The 12894-nt window shown below is 32.8% G+C and overlaps 1 long non-coding RNA gene and 1 gene segment (V, D, J or C); one reads left to right on the top strand and one right to left on the bottom strand.

Annotated features, from left to right (window-relative positions):
- Positions 1–961: 961 nt before the first annotated feature.
- LOC122142164 lies at positions 962–1476 on the bottom strand. The segment is given in 2 exon segments: positions 962–1299; positions 1373–1476. Coding segments are annotated over 2 exon segments (408 nt in total).
- LOC109080160 lies at positions 1071–11098 on the top strand. Its single transcript, XR_002016065.2, has 3 exons — positions 1071–1206; positions 3383–3590; positions 10527–11098. It is a non-coding gene; the product is annotated as an uncharacterized LOC109080160 (long non-coding RNA).
- Positions 11099–12894: the final 1796 nt, after the last annotated feature.

The following is a 12894-nucleotide window of genomic DNA, read 5'->3' as shown; positions in this document are numbered from 1 at the left end:
ATTTGCTTCTAATGCAACAGTATTGACCTATGATCATATTTTATTTTTCAAAAAATACAAAATTCAATAAATAAAAATAAAAATATATAAGCATAAAAATTTAATTTGTAACAGTTTTCTGTATAAAAATATACTTCATATAGTATGTAACAGAACTTTAAATCTCATAGTTTGATTAAGCAAGTCAAATGCGGTATACATTAAAAAAAATAAAAATACACTTTTAAAACATTTTTAAAAATATATGACAAAATGACATTAAAATAAGTTCAAAATAAAGCAAATAAAAGTAGTTTTATTTTTTTAAATTTTTTTTTTTACTGTTGCTGTTCAGTAATTTAATATTATTTTACAATTATATTAATATTTGTAATTGATATCATTTTAATTTTAATGTAAGAATATTTTATATTATATTATATTTTATAAGATAAATGGGCCAGAATTTTGCATGACAATTAAATAGATTTTGTCTCATTTATTGTAAGTAAATAAATGGTGTTTTCATAATGGTGTTAATTGCATTTAAAAGTAAAATGGAAATATTTTTAGCATTTTGTTTAAATGTTTTCTTGTCCTAAATATAATAAAAAAAGGATATTAGAGTGAATGAAATGTTATATAAAAAAAAAAAAAAACATTTATACAGTCTTTTATCACGGGGGAACAACATCTCAGTTCAAAAGTATTCAAAATAACATTATAAATAGTTAAACAGCACTGAAAACTTGATCTGTTAAAAGATTCGCTAATGCATAATCTAGATTTCATCCCAGCTTGACTGCCACATTAAATTAATAAAAGTCTAAAACTGTATGTAAAATAAACTTTAATCTCTAAATAATAAATTTTACTATAACCAGTCAGTGTGCTGTTTCACTTCCTCCCCGTCAGCACCTGCGGTGTGTATCAGTGCAGTCAGTGTGAATGAGACTGAGGGAGGTTTTTGTACGACGCTTTATCACTGTGTGAACACATACTTGTTGTCAATCTTGTGTCGGGTCATACAGTAATATTGTGCTTCGTCTTCTTTCTGGACTCCACTGATGGTCAGACTGAAGTCAGTGTGAGCGCCACTGCCGCTGAATCTAGATGGGATGTTTGAGGGGCGTTCGCGTATGTAATAAATGAGGAGTTTGGGAGCCTGTCCAGGTTTGTGCTGGTACCAGGACACACAGTTCCTCCAGAGACTACAGTCAGCAACAGGTGAGTTGGTTTTACAGTTTATTTTGACCGTTTCATCAAGTTGAGAAGTTAGGACTTGAGGAGTTTGAGTTACTGTCACTTGTCCATTTGAGCCTGTAAAATAAATAGTTAGAAATCTCTTCATCATGTCTGTTTAAAAATATAAAGCATTGCTTATTTTACCTACCTTGAATACCAATGGCCAGTATGCAGATGGGAATGATGGAAAACATAGCTGCTGTCAGCTCTACTGTCATTAAATGTTGTTCTTGTGTGAAACACTGAACTGACAAGGTTATAAAGACCAATGAAGGTTAAAGTTCTGTTAATGCAAATGATCAGTGTAAATATCCTGCTTACGTTGGGTGGTATAGGAAATGTTTCCACGCGGAAAACATTCAATGATTCCTATTAGAGTAGATATCTTACAACCTCTTCTAAATTATATAAACTAAAGTGTATCATAAAGGTGAAAGATTTCTGAGTAAAAAGTAAAAATTTTGCAGGGAGAGACTGAAAATCCTAGTTACATAAACATAGCCACTATTTATTAAGAACTAGTTTGACCAGCTAGCAGTTAGACAAAGAGTAATCAGTCTTTTTGGATTCAAATTAGACTAATCTGACTTTTTGTAACGGACTTTAAAAATTTATGACAATTTTTGAAGAAAAAGAAAAAAAGAGGATCCTGTGCTCTCTTTAATCCACATGTAACATGATTTCGAGTCATCAATAAATTTTTCCAAAAAAAGTAAAAGCTCAGTACTTGAAATGTATTTACTGTGTACTGACAAAAAAAATTACATGCTGAGATGCAATCAATGTTGTCTTTAGTATTACACAGTGCAAAAAAAAAAAACCCCCCCCCCCCCAAAAAAAAAACCAAATAAATAATTTATATATATATATATATATATATATATATATATATATATATTAGTGCTGACAAACGATTAATCGCATCCAAAATAAGTTTTTGTTTGCATAATATATGTGTGTGTGTTCTGTGTGTGTGTGTGTGTGTATATATATATATATATATATATATATATATAGTTAAATATATATATATATATATATATATATATATATAATTTAAGCTAGCATGTATATATTTCAGAAAAATTTTATTTTTATATATTAAATATACTTAAGAATAAATTCTATATACTTATTTAATATAAATTATATGAATATAAATATGGATATTTTCAAAATATACTAACTAAAAACTAAATACAACAAACATTTCTTTTTCAGAAAAAAATAGATGACTCATTTTTTAAGACTAGTCTATGACGCCTAATAAACAACCCACAACAAAATTTACCCTTAAAAAAACTTTTGTTGGTGTTACTAGCCTGCTTACTTTGTTGAGTATAGATTTAGTTTTTATGTTTTTGTACACTCGTAACATTTCTGAAAGTGTTCCAGTTTTTAATTTTAAGTTAAATTAATAGTCTGTTTAATGTAATCAGGTTGTTTTTAGTCCTATTAAATAATGTTTTTGGTTTGAATACAATCAGTTAATGTACATTTTTAAATTAGATATTATTATTCAATATTTTTTATATATATTATATATTTTATATATAATATTTTTTCCAGTTATTATTTGTATAACAATTTTTATCATGCAGGATCCTGAAAAATAAATTTGTAATTCTAATGAAAGCCTGTTAAACCCACAAATCTCTTAATACTGAAGATATTTCGAATATATATCATTGTGTTATAAAAATATATGAGAACAAATATCAGGAGACCATTTATGAACATTATTTAATTGATTGATCACAATTATTTAGTTATTTTGGTTATTATAGATACAACTGTTGAGTTGAGCAGCTGTTGATCCATTTATTATATAAACTTATATAGTTAAAACTAAATTATATACTAAATATAGAAGTCATTCAGCAATTTAGTGTACATTTCACATCCACTGATGATAATTATATATTTTATCTAACAGTTTTCTCCAGAAACAATATTTTATTTGTTGATTCGAAGCATATAATCATCTCACACAAATATTTTGTGCACCGTTTCAGTTTCCTTGAAATTGCCTCAATGTCCCTTAAATTAGAGTTTTCACAGTGTTATTTTTTTAAGTGAGTTCAAAATAATGAATAAAAGTGGTTAAAGCAAAATTGATCTGTATTCTGCATTTCTCTTCCATATGTGTGTGCATAAGATGTCAGAGGAGACTGAGGGCTGAAGAAAGTGAGCAGAATGGGTTATTCAGCTGCAATAAAATTCCTCAAGTAATGCTGGGAGACAGGAGAGCTGTATGTCTGCAGAGTAACACATGACAAGATCTCATAAACCAGGCAATCCTGATGCTTCCCAGTAGGTCTTGCTCTCTCCTGGGAATGAAGCCATATCTGAGTCCCCTATGACAGGTAGAAGTCGCATGCATCATTTATTTATGAATGTAAAATCGTGCTCCCTTCGGGGCAGTGAACATCTGGCACCATGCTGTTCTATTCCGGGAGAATCACTCCTCCCTGCTCATGCAAATAGACTTTACCATGCTGTTCTATTCCGGGAGAATCACTCCTCCCTGCTCATGCAAATAGACTTTCACTTCTGATTTTATGCGTACAGGTTCATTGGTTAAATGCATTGGACTGAAACACATATGCTGGTTGTTTGTTTTCATTTTTTATTTATTTAGTTAGACTTTTAATACACTTGAGTTGTTTTTCATCATGACATTTTTCAAACTGACCACAAATTCACAATATTAAAATCATCATTAAAAAAAGTACGCAAATTTCAATATAATTAAACACAATGATAATTATATCAAACTATCTTAATGTGAATTAAGACTCCCACAAATGTCTATATTCATCTTCATGTAATTTTTGATCTGATCTCTTGTGAAGGATCCACTCATATGCTGCCACTAGATGGCTGTACAATTCAGAATTCCACAGCTTCTATCTCCATGGACCACATATTTATCATCATTCTATAATGGAAACATTTGCAATTTTTTGTCATCAGGCAGACACAAAGATGCCCTAACTTCACTTTCACCCACTTTTTTTTTTACTTTAAATATCATTTCCCTTCCATCTACCTTTCTAACAATATTGAAACTAGAATTGCCAAGCTAAATATTTTATTTCAGAGTGTGGATTTTTGTGTGTTTGTCCTAATTTTAGTTTTTCTTTTCATCATTTATTTTTATCTCCGTCAAGGAAAGTTGATTTCTAACTTCTCTTTTTACCTGCATTACCACTAGGTGGCCTCAGTAAACTTCCAAGAGTGATGTCTTAAAAGGTTAGTTCACCCAAAAATGAAAATTAGGCCATAAATTACTCACCCTCAAGGCATCCTAGGTGTATATGACTTTCTTCTTTCAGACGAATCCAGTCTGAGTTATATTAAAATTGTCTTTGATCTTTCAAGCTGTTTAATGCCACTCAGTGGGTGTTGCAGTGCTTCAGTCCAAAAAAAAGTGTCTCACACAGCTCCGGGGGGTGAACAAAGGTCTCCTTTAGTGAAACGATGCGTTTTTGTAATATTTAAAATATCCATATTCAAAACGTAATAATAATCACTTTAATGTAGCTTTCACCAACAGTTGTACACGGAAGCAGCTCTGGGAGGATGACGTATGAGGTCAGTGTTGCGCATGCGCGAGTCTCGTGAAAACCAACGTTTGTTAACAGGAGCAAAGGAAGCAAAGTTTCCTAACTTTACAAAATTCAAAACAAACCACCCTTTTCTAATACCAAAAACCTACCACATTCTTCTTTAAAAACCCCCATTCAGTACCACTAATTACTGACAAATGCTCTGTTTTGATCTCTCCCCTGCACTTCCGCGTTCGGCACTTCTGAGTGGCGCACGTGCAAAGCTGACCTCATACGCCATCCACCCGAAGCTGTTTCCGTGTACAACAGTAATCGCGAGCTAGTGATTATTACCTTTTAAATATGGTTATTTTTCTTACAAAAACCCATTGATTCGCTACAGGAGGCCTTTGTTCACCCCCTGGAGCCACTTTATTAAGGACGGGCGCTTTTTATTTAACTTCTTTTGGACTGAAGCACTGCAACACCCCCTGAGTGGCATTAAACAGCTTGAAAAATCAAAGACAATTTTTAATATAACTCCGACTGGATTCGTCTGAAATAAGAAAGTAATATACACCTAGGATGCCTTGAGGGTGAGTAATTTATGGCTTAATTTAAATTTTTGGGTGAACTAACATTTTAATATATTAAAATTAATTAATTAGGAGCCTTAGCAGGCATAAGAGACTTCTTTTATGAACATTAAAAACAAATGTTAAGGACTTATCAAAAAGTTTTATATATCCTATATATATAATGTTATGAAGAATGTCCACAGTAAAACCAAAAAAAATAAAAATTGACTTTGACTAAGGGAAACCTTGGAGTTATAAATTTCAATATCCTTATAATATAATAATTAATTATATTAATGTGCTGAAATCCCTAGCTTCTGTTGGTTAAAGCACTTTGAAAAAAAACATCCTTTTTTCATTATTTTCAACAAAACTACAAGAGGAAAAATCACAGTCTGTGTAGGGGGCCTTCGAAAATTGACTTTGACTAAGGGAAACCTTGAAGTTATAAAGGTTGAGAGCCACTGATCTAGAGCGGTCTAAACTTCAGGGTACTTCAGGGTACATTGGCCAGCATGTAATAATTTAATTTTCCAAGCAAAATAGCCTTTGGGCTGAACTTCATTTCAATATTCATTGTACAGGTACAGCAAGATTAGGTAAGTTTGTCACTGGATGTTCTTTTCTAGTTACAAGCAAATTTCCAATCTTTTTTTCAGGCAACAGTGATGAAGAGGTGAAGATATGAGTTGTGATAGCGACAATTGCTTTTCCCTCCTTTCCTATTTAACATTTTTTTCATACATGTCATTTCAAAAATTACATTATCATGCATAATTTTGCATGTTTAATTCAGAGCTGCTTCTCTAGAGCTCTGAATACTTAAGCTGAAATGTGTTTTGTTGTTGTTTATTTGCCTATTTTCTTCAAATGGCACGTACTAAAATAGCTGGTGGATAAACCATATTGGAAATGAAAAAAGGAGGAGAAAATGAAATTTCACCTGTTTATTATGTTCTCAAACTCGTTTAAGAAGCTTCCCGGAGACAAAACAGCACTGAGTAGATTTGAAAGCCTTAAATGTTCTCAGAGTGCAAAATCAATAAACACATCTAAAAGCATTTACCTTAGACCTTATATGTCTGAAACAAACATCCAAATAATGTGCACCATTCCGCATTAATGTCAGTTTTAGCTATGACCAAATCTGCCATCGTAATGTCTCAACCCATGTGATGGCAAATTCACAGTCTCCCTGAAATGGCTTTTAAAATGCCATTGCAGGCATTAAGGCACTTCAATTCATGCAGGAGAACTGCTTTACTGTCATCAGAATCCTGTGAGAGCAGTTTGAGAGGTGGAGATAAGACAGGATACTGTACACAGGCCACAGAAAATGTCTCGCTCCACGCCTCTTCTTTATGGGAACTGTAAATCCTGAGTGCCTGCAGCATAGCATTTTCAGGGAGTTATCTTGCCATATGAAGATTTCATACTCAATGTTTGTCTGACATTACCTTAAAGATTTCTGTTATTTCATAAAATACAGTTAAATATGTTATATTAGACCAATCAGTTGCTTCATCCAGTGGTCTGTCATTTCCTAATATTCATTGTTGTTCATGGCAATGCAACGGAGCATGAAACGGTGTTACTGTCATGTTACTCATATCACACTGACTTGTATGGAAGCTTGTTTCAGCCACAAAATTAAAAAAATTAAAGAAAATAAAGAAAAAAGACAAAAAAATTTAATTGCAACTTTTTTTCTCACAATTGAGTTTATATCTCACTATTTCAAACTCTGAACTCGTAACTGAGTTTACATCTTGCAATTCTCACTTCTTTAATCAGAATTCTGTTTACATTGCACAAATTTAGCTTTTTTTTGAAATTGAAGATAATTGTGACTTTTTATCTTACAGTTTTGAGTTTTTTCCTCAGTTGCGAGTTTATATCTGACAATTCTAACTTTTCTTCTCAACATCTTAACTAGACTTTTTTTTTTATTAGAATTGCAAGAATGATACATATTGCATTTTTGATTTTTTTTATCAGAATTCTGGATTAACATTTCACAATTTTTTATTGAATTTTTTTGTATTCCACTGCATAACAAAATTAAAAATCTAATTGCGAGTTGTCTCACAATTCTGATTGCGAAATATAAATTCACAATTCTGAGTTATATTTCTCAATTCTGAAAAAGACACTATTACATTTTTATTTAATTTCTTTGTTTTATTCCGTGGCAGAAACAAGCTTCTATAGTCTTGCTCTTTCTCTTTCAAACAAACAAAGTTGCTGCCATCTTCCATCTTAGTTATGTATTATCATGAAAATGGCCTCAGATGACTTCAGTATTAATACTATAATGTTGCAGTGTTGATCTTGTTGCTAGGACAATTGTTTTGGACATTGTAATTGACTGGTTTTTTTAGTGTAAACTTGGTGATATACACATAAAAATAACAAAGTATTTCATCACCACATAATTTATATATTATTTATATTAATCACCACTTACAATTCACATTTAAACCAAGCGGCTTTCTGTTGGTCAACACAGCAAATTAGCATGACCAACTTAAATTACATGCAAAATTTGCAAAGGGAAATATTTTGCCCTAAAGGATGCTTATTGTAATGACTTCATTTTGACCGTGAAAATTCGCCAAACAACAGTTTGTGACCACGTGTTTAAAAACGCTGTGATGCATGAGAAGCTAGCGCAACAGTCAAACATGTCCGCCTAGCATGTTTAAATAGAACAACAATGCAAGCAAAGCAGTGAAATGCAACTATGCATTCAGAGGGTCTTTATGGCATAAATATCCTCTTTTTTCCTTAATAAATATGCTGTTTGTTTCACTCAGAAGTATGTTGTGTTATGAAAGTAAAATGACTTGAGAATAACTTTATTTTGGGATGGGAGTGTTGAATCGTGGAAATGTGCATTGTTTATTTTTTTTAGTGAGATATGTGCCTATACAGCTCTTGGAAAATTATAGTTTTCAACATTTTATCTGGAGCTCAAAAAGCTCAAACCACCAATTTATTGGCTATAGAGAGCTTTTTGATTTTCAGGGAAGACAGGTCAACTGTGAAATAGACTTACTGATAAAACCCTGCCTTTACAAATATCACACCGGGTCATTGTAGAACTTGTTTAATTTAGAACTGAAAAAAATAGTCTGTTTATATGGCAAAATGTCAGGTCAGATGATTGAAAATTGTCTTGGATGTTACAGTCTCAATCTCAAACACTTTTTTTTATTATTAACCAGAAGATGGCAAAGGTGAGCTGCCAGACATGTGTATAAGTGAGCATATGTGCATGTCTTCTTTCCTCCCATCTCTCTCTGTTTAATTAGTGATTAGTGATTTCTTAAGTCATAACATAAAAACTAAAAACACCTGTTCTGTCTGGAGAAGTTTGAATCAAATCCTTAAGCCTATTCAACTTTATTGCATAACTCGTCCCACGCCATTTCTGCTGCAAAAAAGAATGATAACTCAAATTTTGCAGTTTGTTGCGGAGAGGTGTGTCATTACTAGTGGGTTGTCAACTCACATTTTCTTCAGAGAATGATTTCAGGTGTAATTTTTACATTTACTTTTTTGATTTTAATATTTTTTTTCGGATTTAGCTGATATTAGCCAAAGTAACAAATAGACTCACAGTAATGATCATAATAATTATCATATGAAAATGACATTATTGAGCATTATGTAGATTGTCTGTATTACTAAAATGTATCCTGTCATAATTATATGTCTTTGATTGTGATACATCTAAGGTCCTCTGAGAAAATGACCAGGAGTGGTTAAAATTAGATTAAACCGATAGAAATAAATCCAAAATGCACAAAAATGGCAACATCTCTATTTAACAGTATGCACAGAAATACAATAGACGCAGAGCGATTCTTATGTTTGTCTGTGATTAGTTGCAGCGGGTACATTTTCTGAGACACAAACAGCCAATTACCACTTCATTGAGATGTATAAATGTTCATCATGCAATGCCTTCATTTAACTAGAAGTTAAACGAAGATTTAGACGTTCTCATAACAGACAAGCACACATTTGAATGGCACTGCCGTGAATGATGTTCTTAATTAAGATTTTCATTAATGAGTCAATAATGAGCACTCTTTCTGAGTGTGTCAGAAGACACCCAGCGGGCAAATAAGAATCTGTTCATTAAGTAACGTGGTTTTATTTGAGGAAGAGTTTCTCTTGATGTTAAAATAATCAATTTGTAAGCATGCTGATTTGAAATTAGGTGGCGAAATTGTGAGCTGAGAACTTTGAACTTTTAAATGGTCGTTCTGTGAATGAAGGAAACCGTCATCATCTTTTTAACTCTCATAATGTGCATTATGAATGTCGTACAATACAAGTCTTTCTTGTTCTTAATAATGCAGTATAATTTGGCTAATATTTCAGAATATGGCTTGTACCAGTAATTGTAATACTCAGTGAAAAGTTATATGAAATGCTAATTCTTATTATACTGCTGAAGCTTTGGGTTAATGCCTTGGAATAACACCGAACCTCCTGAGTCTCACTGCAACACTTTACATAAGACCTAAATTAACACCTACCTACATGAATAATTGTGGAGAGGGAAAGTAGGTGAGATTGAGCCACTGTAGTGTGCCTGGTGTGTGCTGTAATTTAATAATCATTTTATGGCTTTGATGATATTAAAAAATGTTGATCAAAGCCACACGAATTTCAAAAATGTGTGAGCTGAAATATTTATGAGGACAAACTCTTATAGGAAACTAGAAAAGAAAAAGGAGGTCATTGCAAACTTTTGTGTTCTGAGTGGTTAGTGTGTTGCTAGGCGGTTGCTAAGCAATAGATAGATAGATGTTTTATGGGGGGGGGGGCATTTTATTGTCTACCAGGTGAAAATTGATTGCTGAGAGTAAAAACACTGTTTGAAGTAGTACAAACAGTGTGGGATGACTTGGGTTTGGGGTTTTACAGGCCGTTTGTAACTACCAAACAAGGCCATGCTCTATATTCTGCATAATATCTCTAATACCAATAGAGGGCTGTTAGATAAATACTCCACATCACTAATAATACATTATACAACATTTCCCGCCACAAACAGCGTGAGTAATGCATTGTGATGAATTGTGCTTTTGAAAAATTGAAAGTTTTTTCTTAGATCTCCAAAAAGATGCTCAGATCTCTTTTTCTGTTTCCTCTCTAGGTTTACCGCAGTCAGTCAACAATCTACACCTTCTCACAGAGCTTCAACACACTAAAGACCAGACCTGAATTCCCAGGTTCAAGGCTGTTTCTGGCTTTGTTAATGCCATATAGGTGGACTGTTTCCCTTGTGTCTCCTTAACAGGCAACAACCTAGTTTTGGCAGGAAACGGCCCTGTCTGGGGTGAAAATCTTCATTAAAATCTTCTAATCTGCACAATCTTCCACAGCTGGTGCGCTTCTTGCATTGGCATTTCGCTTGACATCTAAAACTTACAGAACTGCAGCTCTGAGCAGTTAATGCTGATCACCAAATCGCCTCTTTGTCTTTGTAGCTGTACTTTAGACATTAAAATAAGTGAGGAATATCGATTACGCTGTCGCTCGTGTGAAGGGGGACAGGTCCTTTCCTGACTAATTTGTAGGAAAATGCACCTTGTGGCTCCTCCCTTGACACAGTGTTTATTCAGCAGAAATAATTGGTAATAGCTGAAAGGTAACGTGAGCAGAATGATCATATTTCTGCCTGTGCTGGAAACGTCTCATGCATTTTTATGCAGTACATAATCACCATTATAAACAATAAATTGCAATTCACTAAACTGCACTTCAAGGTGAAATGGAGCCTGTACTGAAACTCATTGCTTATTTTGTATAGTGCAGTGGTGCTTATTTCAGTTGCAATTCAAAAAAAAAAATAAGCAAAAACAATTAAAATTAAAATCTCCTTTGTTCATATTTCATTGCAATTCACTAAACTGCACTTCAATTTGCAATTCAAATTGGAATATAAGCATGCACAATTAAAATTAATTGTAAATCAAATAAATTATTTAAATTTTAATTAGAAAGCAAATTTTGTCAAAAACAACTGTTTTCAACATTTATGACAATAAACATTGAACAGCAATCAGCATATTAGAATGATTTCTAAACGATCATATGACACTGAAGACTGGAGTAATGACTAATGAAAATTCAGCTTTGCATGGCAGGAATAAATTACATATGAAAATATATTACAATTGAATCAAGCTGTTTTAAATTGCAAAAGTATTTTACAATATTAATGATTTTACTGCATTTTTTTGTCTGCATATCCTTGGTAAAATAAGCTTATAGCTAGCTACCTAAATAAAATACATATTAGTGGTTTCTTGTTGGATTTCATAACATTTAAAACAGCTAAAAACAGATGTATTTGAAGTAATTTGCTCATTCCTTTTTATTTTCCTTTGAAACAGTTTTGAATCTTAAAATCAAATGTTGTGGTGCTAATTTGGTTCAAGGGTTAGAACTGTTTACTGACAAAAATTCTGAAATGATTATATAGAAAATAAATGATAAATTAAGCCTGCTTCTGAAACCCAGACTGTTTAAGAAGCATGTGGTTACTGTTGAGCTCTATATCTTGTCAGTCCCTCTGGAGAAAAGATTTGTGTGATTGATGATAGTGAATTTGATTTCCTTAATTCGAATTTGATGATCATATTTTGAGACGTTTTACCACAACAAATTACAACACAAGTACCAAACCGGGAGCAGAAAGGAGGTCGGTTGTAATCTGACTCATCCCACAGGAATCGTACTGCAGTGATGAGCCATTCTAAAATAATGTGGCTGATCCAGGCCAATTTGTTTTGCATCACTGTGATTTGACTACAGTACATCTCAGTTAGTGATCCTAAAATAATGGGAGTTGTCTTGGACAAAAGGAGGAGACAAAATAAATCCATGCGAATCAGGGCTGGCGCTTCAAAGCACATTGAGGTATTTTTACTCCATCTGACATTAGTACAGTAAATCCAGGCCATGGCTGATGTTTACCGCTGATGTCCGCACTTCCTGTCGGATCCATTTGTGTACACAGTGCACTGCTGTCCCTCGAATATGTTGTTTTCTGCCATTGCTTACTCAAAAGTATATTTCTGCTACCTGCTCAAGTTACTTATAGAATGAACTAATGAAGCACAGTTCTTTGTCAGGGAGTAATTTAAAATGATAAAGTTTATTTAATCTGTTTGCTTAGAGATTACATGAATCATGGTTGTTCATTCAGGCAGGGGATTTCTAGCTCCCAGAATTGCCGTAATGGGGAGAATAAATGTTGAAATTAAGTGTTATTTTATGTGTTTTGAGTAGGATGAGAAAAGAGGGAGACTTTTTAGTGTTGCAAATGATCTGTTGTGTTGGGATTTAGAGAGTTTTTATCTTTTTGGAAGTTACCATTGTGGTGAAGAGAGGAGCTTATGTGTTATGCAGAGAATTGGATAATAATAATAGATTTTGTTTTAATGCTGTTCTTTAAAGAATCATTTGTGCATGCGCATTTTATATTTTAAGTATGCTAATTGGCATATGCCAACTAA

Source organism: Cyprinus carpio, chromosome B24 (assembly GCF_018340385.1).
Source record: "Cyprinus carpio isolate SPL01 chromosome B24, ASM1834038v1, whole genome shotgun sequence".
Lineage (NCBI taxonomy): Eukaryota > Metazoa > Chordata > Actinopteri > Cypriniformes > Cyprinidae > Cyprinus > Cyprinus carpio.
This window is presented reverse-complemented; position numbering and strand designations above follow the sequence as displayed.